Below are 16921 nucleotides of genomic sequence, written 5' to 3'. Positions count from 1 at the left end.
TTTGCAATCAATACCTTTAATCCCAAGGAAACGTATTGATGCCGATCTACACAACTATTTTATCAAAATACCACAAGGATAGATCGATTATAGTTGGATCCTCTTTTACCGAAACAAGTATTGTGCACACCAAAGATTTATATAACCAAGTCAGAAATCTTCTATCTCTTATTGGTCTTCAAATCTTCTTTGATCTTCAATAAACACCCGCACACAACTACTTGAATCTCTTGTGATCAATCACACACAGAACGGAGTCTGTTAACAATGAATTATCACAAGGTCGTCTTTAGCACTAACAACAGTCTAAAGATCCCTGTCGAAACCTTGAACTAGTTTGAGTGAATCTTATATCAGAAGAGAAGATTCTCAAGCATAAACAAACTAGGCGCAATTAAAGTTCAACCACCGTTAGTCAATCAAATCAATATGAAAACAAAAGATAAACCGCAATTATCTAGTTTCCTACCAACGGTACGTGCTAGAGCTTCTCAATCCCAAAGAAGACTTTAAACTGAGCGGCCGTAAGAGATTTCGCCTAATTAGGTTACTCTCCTCTCCGAATAGGCGGCTTCACCAGTAACAGTACAACATAGGAAGTTTACTGTCACGAAGGATTAGTTTGCTAGAAAGGCAAACTTCAAGTATTTATAGACAAGGAAGTTTGGACACCAAGGAATTTCCAAAGCCGAAAATATTCTCAAGATATTTTATAATAATTTCCATATTCGGTTTTCATAATTCCTGAGAATGCTCTGTCCAAAATAATGATCGAAAATCTCCTTGGAAAATCTTTAACTAGCAAATGCACATTACTAATTCTTATTTTCCATATATAATTAAAAACCTTAATTAAAAGATTCTTAACTTATTTAATTTCGATCTTGGGATTTACTTCCTTCTTAGCCGTTAAGGTGAACAATAAAAAATATACGCATTACTGCATGTGTTCAAAGTGTGTCGACATCCTTTCTTTGTAAGTCCTCTTTCATACTTACTCACTTGAAACCAATTTACCACACTTCCAAACAAGTTTAGAATTGGTTCATCTGACTTTCAAGAGCTATGCGATTGATCAAGAACTTCTCAATCACAAATCATGGGTTCAACGGTTCTACCAAAACAAGTTTCGGTTCTACATCCATGTGAGTATTGTGCATAGTCACACTAGCTTCCCAAAATTCGGTTGACTAGGTACTAGGATCGGTTCCTAACATATATATGGTATCTAACTCATATGTGTTGCACATGTCCATAGGATCGGTTCCCCTTTGCCTAAAAACGTGTTGCACATGTCCATAGGAGCGGTTCCCCTTTCTGCTATAAACCCCGTTGCACCCCATACAAGGATCGATTCACCGTTGTGATGTGTTGCACCTCTTACTAGGATCGGTTCCCCTTTACCCAGTGTTAGGCCTTACAAACTACACAAACTCGATCATACCAACAGATGATTACTTAAGATCGGTTTCACTAATAAAAGTCATACCAATACAAAAGTCAGGCCTCATGTGAATAGTTTTACCAAGAACACAAATAGGTCATGAGCCGTTATACTAATCACACATATTGGTCATTCATAAGATATGCAATGAAGAACAACCCCAATAACGCCTGGCGATTTTCTTTTCGGTTCACAAACAAAGTTCATGAACTTACTTCCTTAAAATACATGTAACAACATTGTTTCCTAAGATGAAATCCTCACCTCATACCCATACATAATCACAATAGCATTCATACGATTATGTTGATGTCTTATCTACAAAGTTTAATGGTTAAGCAACAAACCTCGTATTGAATTCCTTAATACTATGTCTATCTAGAGTGTTCATGCTTCACAGTTTTATTTTCAATATGCACGACTTGAAAGATACGTTAGGGAATGAAATAGTTCAAGTAAAATATCACTAACCTCAAGTGGAAGGATGATGTTGTTGTTGTAGCTCCGTACTTCTTCACTTCTTCAAGTCTTCGCAATACTTGTAATGTCTCATATCCTAATACTTTCAAGCTAACCTATACGAAGTTGACTCTAGTACATTTAATCAAGCGACTCTTAAATGAGTTTTGGTTCACTAAAATATGACAACCAAACTTGACATACCAGCGCTTGGTGGGTTCAACCGAGCTATGCTCTAACAACATCCACATTTTCCTTTTTTTTTAGGAAAGAGATTTAGCTCACTACCTTTAGTGACTTACATAAAGCTATCTAGCCAGAGACTCATTACAAAGATATCACCACCATTTACGAACCCATCCGTAATCTAGTCTAGGTAACTTGTTACTATTGCTATCAAATTAGGCTTGTCAAAATCCGACTTGCAAGGAATCCACTGACTAACAACAAACATTTTCCATTAAGCCCATTGCAGTTGGGTATACAATGTTCTCCTCTAACAGGTAGATTGGTACACCCACCTCCATTTAGATGTTTCACTTAGCATTAACATCAACACCTACCTAACCTTATCATGCTATCAAAGTTATCATCTTGACATGGATAATATCATCACCCTATCAGTACACAATAATCAATATGTATACATTTAAGTTACGAACTAGATAGGAGTGAAAAGGAACCCATAATACCCACACTACCACTAACTATCAGGTCCAACAAATCAAAGAAATCATTTCACTATACAGTTAACCTGCAACCATATATCTAGATTAGAATGGCTAATCCAAAGCATAATCATCACGTCCCATACATTGAAAAATCACCAAATCCACAAATATATATTCAGAACCCAAAACATAACCACTTAGCAATCAACAAGAATTGACATGAAAACAACGATATTTAGCTATATGTATTATCACGTTACCATACTCACTATGTTATGCATCAAAGAGCTACATATACCTACTTCATCAATCATCAAGTTAATTATAGATCATAAGAAATCACGGAATGTAAAATCAAGCATGAATATATAAATCACGAGATATTTATTTACTACTTCTACATCAATCCGAGACTAAGAGACCAAATTAAACTTGCCTCAACTCCCTTTAGTAACCTGATTGATCCCGTAGGTAGAAGTTCCCTCAATTATCAAGCCCTAAAAGATAATACAACAGGCAGAGGAAGAAAATACAACCATAAGTACAAGTTTGATCATAACGAGAGGGCAGACTAAGAAAACCAAAACAATTTCTTACCACTGGCACCGTTGGGTTGATAATTCTACAATTATGTTCCTCTAATTCTTCACTTTTTAAGTCGCCGCTCTTGAGCAATGTAACTTAAAATCTCAACCTATTCTCCACGACGAAGATATAGAAATCTCAATAACCCTATTTTTATTAATACTAAACCTATCTTGGGGTCCACTAGGCATTATACTAATAATTGATAAGGGGTACTAATAACCGAAGGGTATTACAGTCTACCTCACTAGGAAAAGGATTTTGTCCCCGGAATCAAATTTACCTCATTACAATGCGACCTAAACTGTCTTTCTTCTCCATGGCTATAAGGTTTTCAACAAGCATCACTATTGCTTTTCGTTCGTCGACTTAGGTAGCAGTTGCACCTAGTATATATAAAGAAAGAATGATAAAACAAATCTTACCAAGATATCAAGCTTTCCAAAGTGGCTTCAGATGAATTCAGCTATAAAAGTAATAGTAATTGAATTCATCATATCTAGTTAATGAAAAACAACAATAGAAAGTCAAAATGCATCTTTAAGCTTCTCAACCGCTTCTAATCACTTGGTTACATCTCTAGATGTTAACACAATTAGAAGCGAATTGTATGCAAATCTCAAATCTGATTCCCTTACTTCCACCAGTAACCACCTGAAAAAAATTGATTATAGCAACATAGATATACAAATCTGTTTCTCTTCATATATTGTATCATGTTATAGGATTGATCAGCTCACTAAAGTTTGTCATTATATTTGTTCCGCTTCCTTAGATGTCTATGTAAAATAGCAACATCAAATACACCATGTATTTTAGCTAATTGTGGTGATAACTCCATCTTATACCTGATTCTAATCTTTTGGTAAATCTTCATTCAAATCTTGGAAGTTTGAACTAATTTCTTTTCTTCCCTGTTCGCAACACCGTTTAAGTAACACTATTGCTCTGAATTCAATCAGTGTCGTCTTTTTCCATCTACATAACTCTTCTGACTATATGCAATATTTCGATACTTAACAGAATCGAAGTTGGTCCCAAGGACTCCTTTTCCTACATCTTCTCAACAACCTACAAGGTCTTCTATAAAGAGATTTACAAGGAGTCGTGCAATAAGATTGATAACTTTTATTTTCAAAAAAATATATATATATATTCATCCATGGCGGTTCTTGGCAAATTAAAGATCTGACTCCAGTCCAAACCCATAACCTGTTGAAAAGGTCTCAAATTATGGAAGTAAATTAAGCAACAACCGTCATTCTCTGTACAGGAACCTTACCTAGTTTTTGCAGATTGCACGCAACCCACACATACTATACAACAAACACACACTTATTTGATACCCTCAATAGAGCAATCTATTAAAAAATTGGATTATGTTTCTATTGCATGCCGAGGGGAAAAATACACTCTGGTATCAAATGTTCTCTTAAGAGATATACTGTTATCCAAGAGTACCTAAGGCGCACACAACACCTTGACTCAAACTACTAGATTATCTAGTCGAATCAGAACTACATATATATGCATCTGCGGATCATCAACTACACTAAACACTTTCTCAGCCAGATCACAACGGGCACCAATGCTAAACAAGGAGAATCTGACAGTAAGCAACTCCTCGTACTTCCGGCTTAGACATCGGTGTCGATCTGTCAAATTCTCGAATCCCACATTACACAGAAATCAATTATAAGGTACACAAACTAACTATCAAGAGGTGTTATATATACCAAGAACACTTCCATACATAATTAACATCCACAACGACACTTAAAAACCAAAATGAGTACAACCCGAATAATTATTCTTTTCGTTTGCCTACTTTGGTCAGGTAAATCTAGCCATATGCCTTCTGAAACTCAATTCCATATACTAACCTGGATAACCCAACAATTTCAGGGAGTTTAAAAGGAGAAGCGACATTATCCTACACTATATCAAAATCAAAGATAAAACAATCTATACTTAAGCATTATAGTTTAAACTACCTTACTTGACAAACACGATCATAGAATTCAAAGACTAACAAAATAAAATAAAAAAATAAAATAAAATAATGTAGCAATCAACTTATTCAGAAGAAATTAAGTATGGTTGGCAAGCAAACAAACAAACTAAGATATCACTTAATGAAACTTATATCCTAATTTTCTAAGTTTTGGGTTTCAAGTCAAAGTCGATGGATTTCACTAATTTGCTCCAATTGAGATTATATATATAAATTCCCACCGACAAACACGGCACTGCTAAAACGAATTGGCATGACTCAAATTCCCAAGCTAGCTAAATCTTAGTAATCTATATACAAATTTCAGAAGTTTTTTTTTTTTTTTTTAGTATGGTTCGGATATCAACTGACCAAAAGGCTAACATGCCAATAAAAATTTACAATTTCTAAATCTTATATCACTAAGTTGATGTTGAAAAAGCGTGGGTACAACAACCACACCCAACAATTCGATTAGAAATCTGTATGGATAAACTCCAATATACTTTCTAGAGAATCACCTAGACAGTCAGACTCAATCTAGATAAAAGTATATCAAAGAGTTTATATCTCAATCTCTCGATTTGATCTTTACTCAAGCAAATAGAAATCTGTGAGTCTTTATCAAAGAGAGATAACCTGGATGGTACCAAAGACCAATATCCAAGTGTCAATCAATTTAAATCAACAGCCAAAAGGTCGGATATTCTAATTGATTGAACAACGCACAACCTGTGATATTTCAATTATGAATAGAAATAACACATACACCAGAATTTTATTAACGAGGAAACCGCAAATGCAGAAAAACCCCGGGACCTATTCCAGATTGAACACACACTGTATTAAGCCGCTACAGACACTAGCCTACTCCAAATTAACTTCGGTCTGGACTGTAGTTGAACCCCAATCAATCTCACACCGATCCAAGGTACAGTTATGCACCTACGCCTCTGATACTAGCAGGATGCTACGTACTTGATTCCCTTAGCTAATCTCACCCACAACTAAGAGTTGCTACGACCCAAAGTCGAAGACTTTAATAAACAAATTTGTATCACACATTAAAGTCTACAGTAATAGATAAATCCGTCTCCCACGAAAATACCTACGAGTTTTGTTCTGTCTTTTGATAAATCAAGGTGAACAGGAACCAATCAATAAACCGGTCTTATATTCCCGAAGAACAACCTAGTATTATTGATCACCTCACAATAATCTTAATCGACGCAGCGAAAAAAGATATTGTGGAATCACAAACGATGAGACGAAGTGTTTGTGATTACTTTTCTATCTTGCCTATCGGAGATATAAAATCTCAAGCCAATTATTTCAATTGTACTCGTACAATAGAAACAGCAAGATCAGATCACACAACTACAAGAAAAGTAGTATCGGTATGGCTTCACAATCCCAATGAAGTCGTTAAGTCGTTAACCTAGTTTAGAAGAAGAAACCAATGGTTAAAGGAGAATCGACTCTAGCTATGCAACTAGTATCACACGTAAGGTGTGGGGATTAGGTTTCCCAGTTGCTAGAGTTCTCCCTTATATAGTTTTCAAATCAGGGTTTGCAATCCATGTTAGCTTGGTAACAAAGCATTCAATATTCACCGTTAGATGAAAACCTGATTAGATTCAGGCTAATATTTCTCAACCGTTGGATCGAAAACTTAGCTTGTTACACACAAATAAAATATCCAATTTTGGGTTTACGAACCGTTCCCAAAATTAACATTTGTTGGTTCAACAATAGTTAACCAAATGGTTAGCCATATGATTACTTTCATATCAACCATATTCTTCTTCACCATAACTAGTTCAAATGACTCAAATGAACTAGTTAGAGAGTTATTCAATTGCTTAGATCTTATGTAACTACACAAGTCACAATCGAAGCAAGAACGGTTCGATTCACTCGAATTGGTTCATGAACTTTATAGCCACGATTTGCAAAAGCATTCCTTAGTTTAAATAAACATGAGTTCAAGAACAACCGGTTTTAGATATAACCTGCTCAAGTTCGCGGACTGGGTTCGTGGACTTAAGATCATGGAAGGAGTTCACAAACTCCAGTAGAAATTCTTGGGTCGATAACTTCCGCCAGTTCACGGACTTGGCTCACGCCACTTCCATTTCTCTTGATCAACAAAGTTCGCAAACTTTGGTTCAAGGAATCATGACTTATACATATATGTGTTTCCACAACAATGCTTATATCCTACCAACGGTTATGTAATCTAAACTCTCATTTCAATCATTGAAACATTCTCAAAGGACTGATATAGCCATTATTCACATACCATTTTTTGTCAGAGCAATTTTCAAAGTGATTGAAACATAACATGACTTTCGTCACTAGGTAAAGATGAATTCGGCTAAAGCGATAGCTTGCCAACACATATTTCGAGAAATAGATAGGCGAGATAAACGCGGCTCGAAATAGCAAATATGCATAATGAAAGTTTACATATCAAAACGACTTTTGTCTCAAGAGTAGGAGATATAATAGATAGACTTTTGAGTGACAGATAAGTTCAAGTCTCCACATACCTTTAGGTCGATGAAGATCCACCAGTTCCTTGAGTAGTCCTTAGTCTTGTATGATGATTTCCATGGAGTTCTTGAGCTCAACTACACTTTCTATCCTAGTCCGAGACCTTTATATATGTAGGATAGAAATCAAGACTCATAGGTTTGATCACTAACGTTGACAAACATGCTTGAGATAGCATGCGAGTTCGACCGAGCAATGCTCTAACAAATGTTATCTCAAGATCTGTGATCCTAGTATAAGGTGTTCCTTAAGTTTCATGTGTACTAGATTACAAGAGAATAACACCCTTTACAACAATATGCAATAATCCCACCATGAATGCTCTAAATTCTGAATCTATCACTCTCATAAATTTTCTCGATGTATTTGAAAATTAAAAGTCATTCCAAGTTCCAACACTTTTAAAGTACACCAAGTTCAACGACAGTCTCAGGAGTGCCTTGTTCTCTAACCTGAAGTTGACGATAACAAAATTGCAATTCAAACTATTATGTATTTTCTTTCATGAGCCATCTACCTCCCTTTTGTTTTATTTATTGATCAGAATCTACCCCATACAATACCAAACTTTACCTGCCCTCTTGGCAGTAATCCAGGGATCTCTCCTTAGGTACCCGGAGAAGAAAAATATCAACGTTTTGAGTATAACTTTATAATTTTGTACATACAAATTTCTCGGAACACATCCGCATTTTTTTTTTTCAAATATAGACTTACTGGAACACATCCGCAGAAGTCCAAATTTCCCGGAACACATCCACAACTGCAAAAATAAAAGTGCTCGAATCACTCTTAGATTCGAAGATTGACTAGTCGGAACACATCCGCGAAATTATAAATCCCCAGAACCATCTGCAAGGATAATAGCTCTTTAAATATCGCTGTAAATTTGTACTTTCAAAATGAACAATAAGATATTAAAGTTTAACACATGTTAAATCACTATGTCAACACTTATGAACATTCTCATTAACTTGCATCCATCTCGATGTATGCAGAAACATGAAGTAACAGAAATACCAAAAACGTAAAAATACGTCAGACATATCTAGGATCGATACTGAGTTGGGATTTTTCCTGGGATGGATCCTTGCTACTATGGATCGGTCAATGAGATCAGTCTTATAAATACGATCACTCCTAAGATCAGTCCTGAATCCTATCTTCGACTACAAACAAGTATCGCAAGTCTACTTCCTTGAATTATGTTTCTTAAATTACTTTCAAGCACAATTACAAAGGTTTGAATTCATCCGGAATTTAAATACACTAAATAATAACGGATTACCAATTAGTTCAATGTCGAAAACACGAAAACCATAGATAAACTATACTTCGTAACTCCATATACTTAAGTTGTAGAAATGACTATTTTATAATATCATTCCTTGAGATACTTGGGTCATAGTATAATTACCAAGTCACCAATGCTAAAGTCATTGTTATGAACTTCGTATATTATGTTTTTAATGAATAAATACTTGAAAGAACAAAAGATAGAAATGGAACAAGTCAAGCATGTAGTTACTAACCTCGAACTGAATGTTGATGTCTTTGTTGTCTTCAATACATCTTTAGGTCTTCATGAGTAACTAGAGCAAGTCTCAACATTTTTATGTTCATAGTCCACCCTAACAAGATTGACTTTAATAATAGACTCAAACGACTCCGAGTTTTGGAACTAAGCTTAGCATAGCAACCCTTGGTGGATTCAATCAAACAATTCTCTGACTATGGCAATACCATAATTATACAAAAAGCCTTAATTTCGGCTAGATAGATTAGTTTTAGCAGGTTGAATCAGTATCAGTGATACCACCGTATCGTATCTATATAAATGAAAACCGGTATGATACACATATATATGTATCAAATAAGGCGAATGGTTGAGCTTGTCTTTAAGAGATTTTGCTTTTTGCAGATTTGGTTTAAAAAGAAAAAACACATAACATGTTCTGCTTTTCTGTCTACAGTTGTTACCTGGGTTGCACGAATGCTCCATTTTCCGAGCCGTGTCCGCGTCGGACACGGGACGCTGACACGACGCGTGTCCGACGCATCAATTTGTGCGTCCTGCGCGCGTATGGTTTGGACGCACCAGTAACTCGGATTTGAAGCGTTTTTTTTCCTTCATTTTCAGTTAAACTTATTCCTTTATTTTTTTAACTAAATGAAGAAAGACAATCATTTAGATCAATTATTTAGTTTTTTATTAGGGTTTTGTTATTGGAAATGACATCATGTATATCTTTAGTTGGGTATGTGTTGCTCTAAGAATGCATTTTGATTGTGCCATGTGTTTAATAGTGATTAATTGCTTGACATTCGACGTGTATTAACAAACGATATCTTCTTTTCCTTTGAAATTTATACACATGTAGCATCATTTTCAAATTTTTTAGGATCGAAACACTTAACTTTGCTGTATAAATACATGATTGTATATATAAATAATATATAAATAAAATATGTATATACGTGTCCGTGTCCTAGTCCTAGTTTTCTGAAAATTTTGTAGTGTCTGCGTCCGCGTCGTGTCGTGTCCGTGTCTACGCGTCCACGTCTGTGCAACCCAGGTTGTTACAATTACTTTGAATCTTTTTAAAATTATCATAAATTTGACTAAACCATAAAATCTAACGATTTCAACCCCATTAGTATGTTCAGTTTGAAAAAGTAAATCATTACGAATTTGTGGGTTGATCCAGAGTTATCACATACTTGCCACTAGTCAAAGACATCATGTTAAATTGATTTTCTCATATCACAAAAACTTTATCTTTTCTGCAATTTTTGGGATTAATAGGCCTACATAGACCATAACTCTAGCATTGATATTCAATATAATACGAGACGATCACTCCACTGATTGTTAATTGGTTTTGAAAGAACGCGCGATTGGGGATACTTAAACTAATTGGGGATATAAATTACTTCCCCCAAGCAATAGTGTTTGCTAAGGGGTGTTTTCCGGGAGCAACAATACTAAAATATCATTCCCTCAAAATAAAAATCTAAAAACTTAAAATAAAAAAACAAAATCATATCCCCCATTTCCATCTTCACTTCTTATTAATCTCTTTTACCTATTTTAATTGGGGGACCCCAAAAAACAATTAGGGGCCTCCCGCTAGAGGACAAAAAAGGTCATTAAAACTCAAATTGAGTCACCCCTTAACCAAAATATTTTTAAATGGCTAAACTGCCCCTGAATGATTTTAGAATCAATTTTTTTTTTTTTTTTTTTTTGTTGTTGTTTGAGTTGAGAAGAAGAAGAGGAGGTTTTAGAGGAAAATTTAGGGTTTTTAGAAGTGAGTAATTCAAGTAGGGGAAATGATGTTGGGGAAGGTTCAAGCAACAAAGATGATTGTGTTGATGGTAAGATTATCTTAAATTCTCCCATGGATTGGATGTATGTCACAACACAGAGAAAGAATCGTCAATGTCGAGGGATGTATACACCAACGATTCTAGAAAGTCGTCAATGTATTGACACCAAAAATGACGACTCAAACCCGCAATTTTTCCAGGTTATGAAAAATCATCAGGGTATTAAAAAATTTCATTGACGACCCTCAAAAGTCGTTAATGTTTAGATTGTTTAAGTGACGACTCTAAACTGTCGAAGATTCATTAATGGCGGAAATGTACGACAGTTTTGGGTCGTCATAAAAATGATCAATTCCATGACGACCCTTTGGAAGGGTCGTTACTGTTTTGGTTACGCATTTGACGACTTAAACAGTCGCTAATGTTTTAGAAATGTCGTTATAGACTGTCGTTAATCTCTAAAAAGAGTCGTTAGTGTATGACAGTTTAGAGTCGTTATTGTTTTGATCATGATGTATATGACGACCCTAAGCTGTCGTTAATGTCGGTGAAGGGTCGTTACTTGAAAAAAAAATTAATTAAGGGTAAAATAGTATATTCATCTTCCGATTTTTACACCCCTGAAAAATTTGGGGGGCAAACAAAATTTCATGGACCCCAATTAGAACTTATGGCCCCCAATTAAACTAGGCTCTTTTAGGGTCAGGGCTTTGAAACCTAAATATTCCCAATTTCCTTTCAAATTCTAAATTTTCCCCACTCCCTTTCAAATTCACTTCTCCTTTTCTGCCGGCTCCTCACTTTGAAAACGATTTATTTATTTTTTACATTCGGAAGTGATGAAGACCATGCCAGTAGTGATGAAGACCATGCCGGAAGTGATGAAGACCATGCCGGTAGTGATGAAGACCATGTCGGAAATATTTTTTTTTTACATCGCCTGAAGTGATGAAGACCATGCATTGATGAAGACCATGCCGGAAAATGGTGCCGGCATGCTTGGTAACTAACATTCAATGCCGTAACTAAGTGCCGGCATGCTCGATAGAAATCTATCAATGCCGGAAGTCAAGTGGAAAAAAATTCAATTTTCTGGATACTTTACATCATGTGCCGGCAAAAAAATTCAAGTAACATACCATGCGGGTAGCAGTACCGGCATGCTCGAGAATTAACTGACTGTGCCGGCAGTGGACTGAAAACCAGACAAAAAATTCAAAACGGAATAGGTCGAACACAGCCGGGAGAGGCTACGCCCCCCGGTGCCCCCCAGACCCCCTGGATAGCGGTAGGTAAAAGACAACTTTTGTACTGGCATAATTTTTTGGTTGAATACTATGCCGGCTTGAATTTCAAAATGGAGGATAAGCTCGGTGCCGACATGGACGTGGTATGAATAACATGCCGGTATGGCTGCTTCCGGCATTGTATTCATACCACGTCCATGCCGGCACCTAGCTTTTTCAGCTGTAAAAATGGTGGATTCAAAGAAAAAAAAATCAAATTTTCAATCTCTTAGCAGCAATTCGCTCTTCACAATCATCCTCCATTTTCACCAAAAAAAGTTCCCTCTCAAATACTTTTTCCCTCCTTCTACTCTCACCTCAGTCACCCAAATACAAATAAAAATACACACTAATCATTTAACAAATACTTAAGATTTTTCCTAATTATAATTAAACATTAAACCTGATTAGTGAGGGGTAGACTATGAATTATATAAAATACTTAGATAAGGGATGACTCTGATTTGATATTTAAATCCAATTTTTGTCCGTTTCCTCTACCCCAATTAGTTTTAGTATCCCCAATCGCGCGTTGTTTTGAAATGAAAACCCAGATTCCTCACTTTTTGGAATTAATAGTCCGATGTAACCCCATACATGAATGGACAAACAACCATCCATATAGGGTGCACGTTTTAGAGGCCTGTTGAGCAGTGATACACCCACCGACTAAAAATCCCGACAGGGGATCGTGTGGTCCTGAAAATGGCTCTATGTGTTGGGATTGTAAATGGTGTCATGGTTCTGTAACAGGAAAAGTGAATACAGCTACTGCGCTACGCCTTATTAAGAGCTATACCACAACTAACAATGTACTAGGACTGTCACATATCGGTTGAATGTCGCATATCTGCTGTCTCTTCATGGGTCCCATTTCTTATTTCACTCGGGAGAAAATTCTGGAGATTGATACGGTCAATCTATCATTTCCGAATCCTGTTTTGTATTGGAAGGAGAGTGTTGGGATTGATAGTCCCACATTGACTATAACTCTAGCATTCATATCGATGGAATCATGGTGATATATTTTGTTTTACTACGAACTCTAACATTCATATCGATGGAATCATGATATATTTTCTTTTAATACGAAAAGAGATTTACTGATGAAGGAAAGGATTATAACTGTTCATCTCTATGGATACATTCTATATCCAAGCAGGGTAGTTGGAAGAAATTTCCAAGGTTTGAAAACTTAAGATACCATGTTTAGATGAGGCATGAGCAGTATGGTTAACATCGCTTTGCACATAAATGCATATTTCCAGCTACTGAAAGAAGATAAATTTTTAAGGACATCCAAATCATTGTGATAACCATTCAGGATTCTGATAAGTTTTTTCATACCAAAAGTCCAATCCTTGATCAATAAACATGTTCATACAAAGAAATATAGACAGTTCCAACTTCCAACACCAAAAATCTGCTAATTCCGGCGTATTTCATGCAAATAATGTCATATTTGAGAGGATGCAGCAATCAGAACTAGTAAAAGAGTAAAGAGAAGATCTGATTGAGATACAACATTGAACTTCTACGACAAGTATGTCTTTGTATCTCAATGGGAATGGGTTAAGCTTAAGGATAGATTTCCGTCGAGTCGTATTGAGATGCTAACACATTTGATGTACTATATGTCTTTAGCGTACACATTCCATTCATTGGTTTTATAAATGTTACTGAACAAATTCGAATGGCAAAAAATGGCGTGTCCTTTTGACACGGTTAACTGAATATTACTTCTATCAAAAAAAGAAAAAAAAAACTGAATATTACTTGCCATGTTGAAACTTGAAACTTGCCTCACGCCAAGATAATACAGATTTTAATGACAATCATGAGATCATCATGACTTGGTCATCAACCACTTGGTCAAAATAAGAAGGTAGAATATGCAATCTATTGAATATCTTGCAATTAGTATCAACTCCTTCTTTGGTATTATGTAAAAATGTAATTCCATCTGATATGCAATCTATCAAAGTGGTCTAAGAATTTCAAAATTTTGCTTAAAGAAGCCGGTATTAACAACAAAAAGTAAGAAAAACAGGTATGCAAAAACGAAAATCCAACTTTCAAAACTAGAAAATATGAGTATAAATAAGTCAATAAGAATAGTCTACATGATGTGGATCTCCCTCCAATCTAGTGAGGGCATCCAAAGCCATTTACTGAAAACAAACAAAACACCCTGTGCTGCTACAAAGAATAAGTTCTAAACCCAACTAACCATCTCTGTTTACATATATGTGTATGCTGATACTAACATTATACTATCATACCCGTCGCCAAAACAGCGCAGTTTGAAACGTCGACCCATCTCCGTCTACGCAGCCGATTGAATTCAAGCACCGTATGGGTTTCCATTGCCACCAGTGTGACCATTTGCACCATGATGAGATTTCTCAGATTTCTTCCTCTTCAAAACAATGTACCATGTAAAAGCTTCTAACAGAACCACAATAACAGCCAAACCTATAAGCACGCCTATGAATACATTCTTCCATTTCTTCTCAGGCTCCAAAATATCAAAACCTTTGAATATGTTAATGATGCTAAGTAGTATGACTACGCATCCAGTCAAGCGGTGATAGATATTCCAGTAGAATCGATATTTGTGATCAGGCTTAGGCCTCAGAAGCAAAGCAAACACCTAATACAGAAAACATTCCAAATTCTCATAGTCAGTCAAATTATTACTTCCTTTTCTACGTCGACGGAGGAGTATATAGATGAGTAGCTAATATACCTGAAGTGTCCCCAGAATGAACAAAGCAATCCCAATGTTTCTATGGGCATTATGTTGAATGCCTGAAGATTCACTACCGAGTTTGAGACCAGTTGCCCATCCAGCAACTCCGATAATGTAAGCAGAAGTTTGGGTGGCAATGTGTATGTAAAACCATGCTGGGTCCATTGAATTGAATACCCTCAAATACCTTGCAGCAATGGCTCCAACAGGCATCAGAATTCCCCAAGCAACAGCATTCAATACTCCATGAACCTGAAAGTTTCAATCCCAATAGGCCAACATAGAAATTTTTAGAATCCTATATGTGAAGTGAAGATTTCATGCCAACATAAGAATATTTTAGACTCCTATCTTTGAAGTGAAGATTTCACGTAGTTCACTAACATGTGAGAAACTTAATTTGGTTCCCAACCCAATCACAGAAAAACAATGCTAGAATATTCCTGCAATCTTGGTATGTGGCGGCTTAGAAAACACTAGTCATTCGCACATGATTTCAAAGAGAGTTACACTGATGGCTTTCTGACGATTATTCTTCGAAAAGAAACAATTTCGAGCAGATAAATTCTAATGCAAGGCCATATAAATCAGATCGTTTACGAAACATAATACCTCATAATAAGTCAAGTAAAACGGAAATAAAACTTGGTTAAACAGAAGAAAAAAAACAAAGAACAAATAAGAAATACTTACGTTCCTACGTTTGGTTCTTGAATCAACACCACCACCAGAGGAAGATTGTTGTCCAGAGAGAAAATCCAAAGTACTCATAGATTGTTTATTAGCCGCAGCAAAATCATGTACAGAAGGATTACCATTACGAAGAGGACCTTCTTGCCAAACTTGATTAACAACAGCTGTGGTGGTATTAGTTGGTAATTGTATAGTTGCAAAAATTGTCATCTCCCTATTTTGAAATGTTGCGGTTAAATCAGGAACTGGAAAAGATAAGTTTCCTGGTGCCAGTGTTGTAGAATACGTCGGGATTGGAGATGTATAAGCTGTCATTCGCCCATCTTTTTGATAAGCAACAAGAGCTTGACATCCTTCCATTCCTGTTCTGGTTGGATTAATAGCCCAAGCTATCCATCTATTCGAATCGATGTTGGTATGTCGATAAGCGATGTTCACTCTTCTGGTTGCAGAGTCATATTTCCAGTGAATAAATGAATTCAAGTGTGGTAAATCACTACAAGAACTGAAATCAGTACTGACTTGATTATTACTTGGAAACACATGTGTTCTACAGGTTTGAGCTGAAATTGAGATGAATAATGAAACAAAAAGAGTTAGAAACAGAACAGGTCTAAGAGAATCAACCATGGTGAAACTCAAAACAGAAGAGAATCTCAGAAAACTTGTGAAGTTTTTAAGATCTGGGTGTTCTGTAAATGATTGTCACTGAATTTGTATGAGAATTCAGATTTTTTTTGCATTGTGTAAGAACAGAGAGAAAGGTGAATGAAAGAAAAGAAAGGGGAAAGTAAGGGTTTTAATACAAAAGGGCAGTTGAGGTTGTTGACTGGTTCGGATACAGATGAAGGTTCGGAATTAAATCAAGTCATTGCTGTTACTTTGGATTTTTGTTTTCTCTTTGAATTGTGTGTGAACAAGAAGAGATTGCCAAGTGATAACATTGATTTCACTGGGACCTGCTAAGTACTAGTAATATTTTTGTTGTGTTCTTTTTTGTTGGATGTATAAGATTGTTAGGTGCAGCAAATGTTGATGATTCATTTGTGTACTAAACGTGTCTTTTTTTTGCTAACTTTCCTTGAAGTTTTTAGGTTTGTATTTCACACCAACCCGCACTTTGGTTTCCCACCTGTCTCTTTAAGAATTTTT

General features: G+C 35.9%; 1 protein-coding gene across 1 annotated transcript; it reads right to left on the bottom strand.

The window, feature by feature from the left end:
- Positions 1-14377: 14377 nt before the first annotated feature.
- LOC113302785 (cytochrome b561 and DOMON domain-containing protein At5g47530-like) lies at positions 14378-16659 on the bottom strand. Its single transcript, XM_026551741.1, has 3 exons — positions 15770-16659; positions 15074-15328; positions 14378-14977 (listed from the first exon to the last, which is right to left on the bottom strand). The coding sequence occupies exons 1-3, from the start codon at positions 16397-16399 to the stop codon at positions 14669-14671; spliced, it is 1194 nt and encodes a 397-aa protein (XP_026407526.1). The 5' UTR covers positions 16400-16659; the 3' UTR covers positions 14378-14668.
- Between the last annotated feature and the right edge of the window lie 262 nt (positions 16660-16921).

This window comes from Papaver somniferum, chromosome 1 (assembly GCF_003573695.1).
Source record: "Papaver somniferum cultivar HN1 chromosome 1, ASM357369v1, whole genome shotgun sequence".
Classification (NCBI taxonomy): Eukaryota; Viridiplantae; Streptophyta; class Magnoliopsida; order Ranunculales; family Papaveraceae; genus Papaver; species Papaver somniferum.
This window is presented reverse-complemented; position numbering and strand designations above follow the sequence as displayed.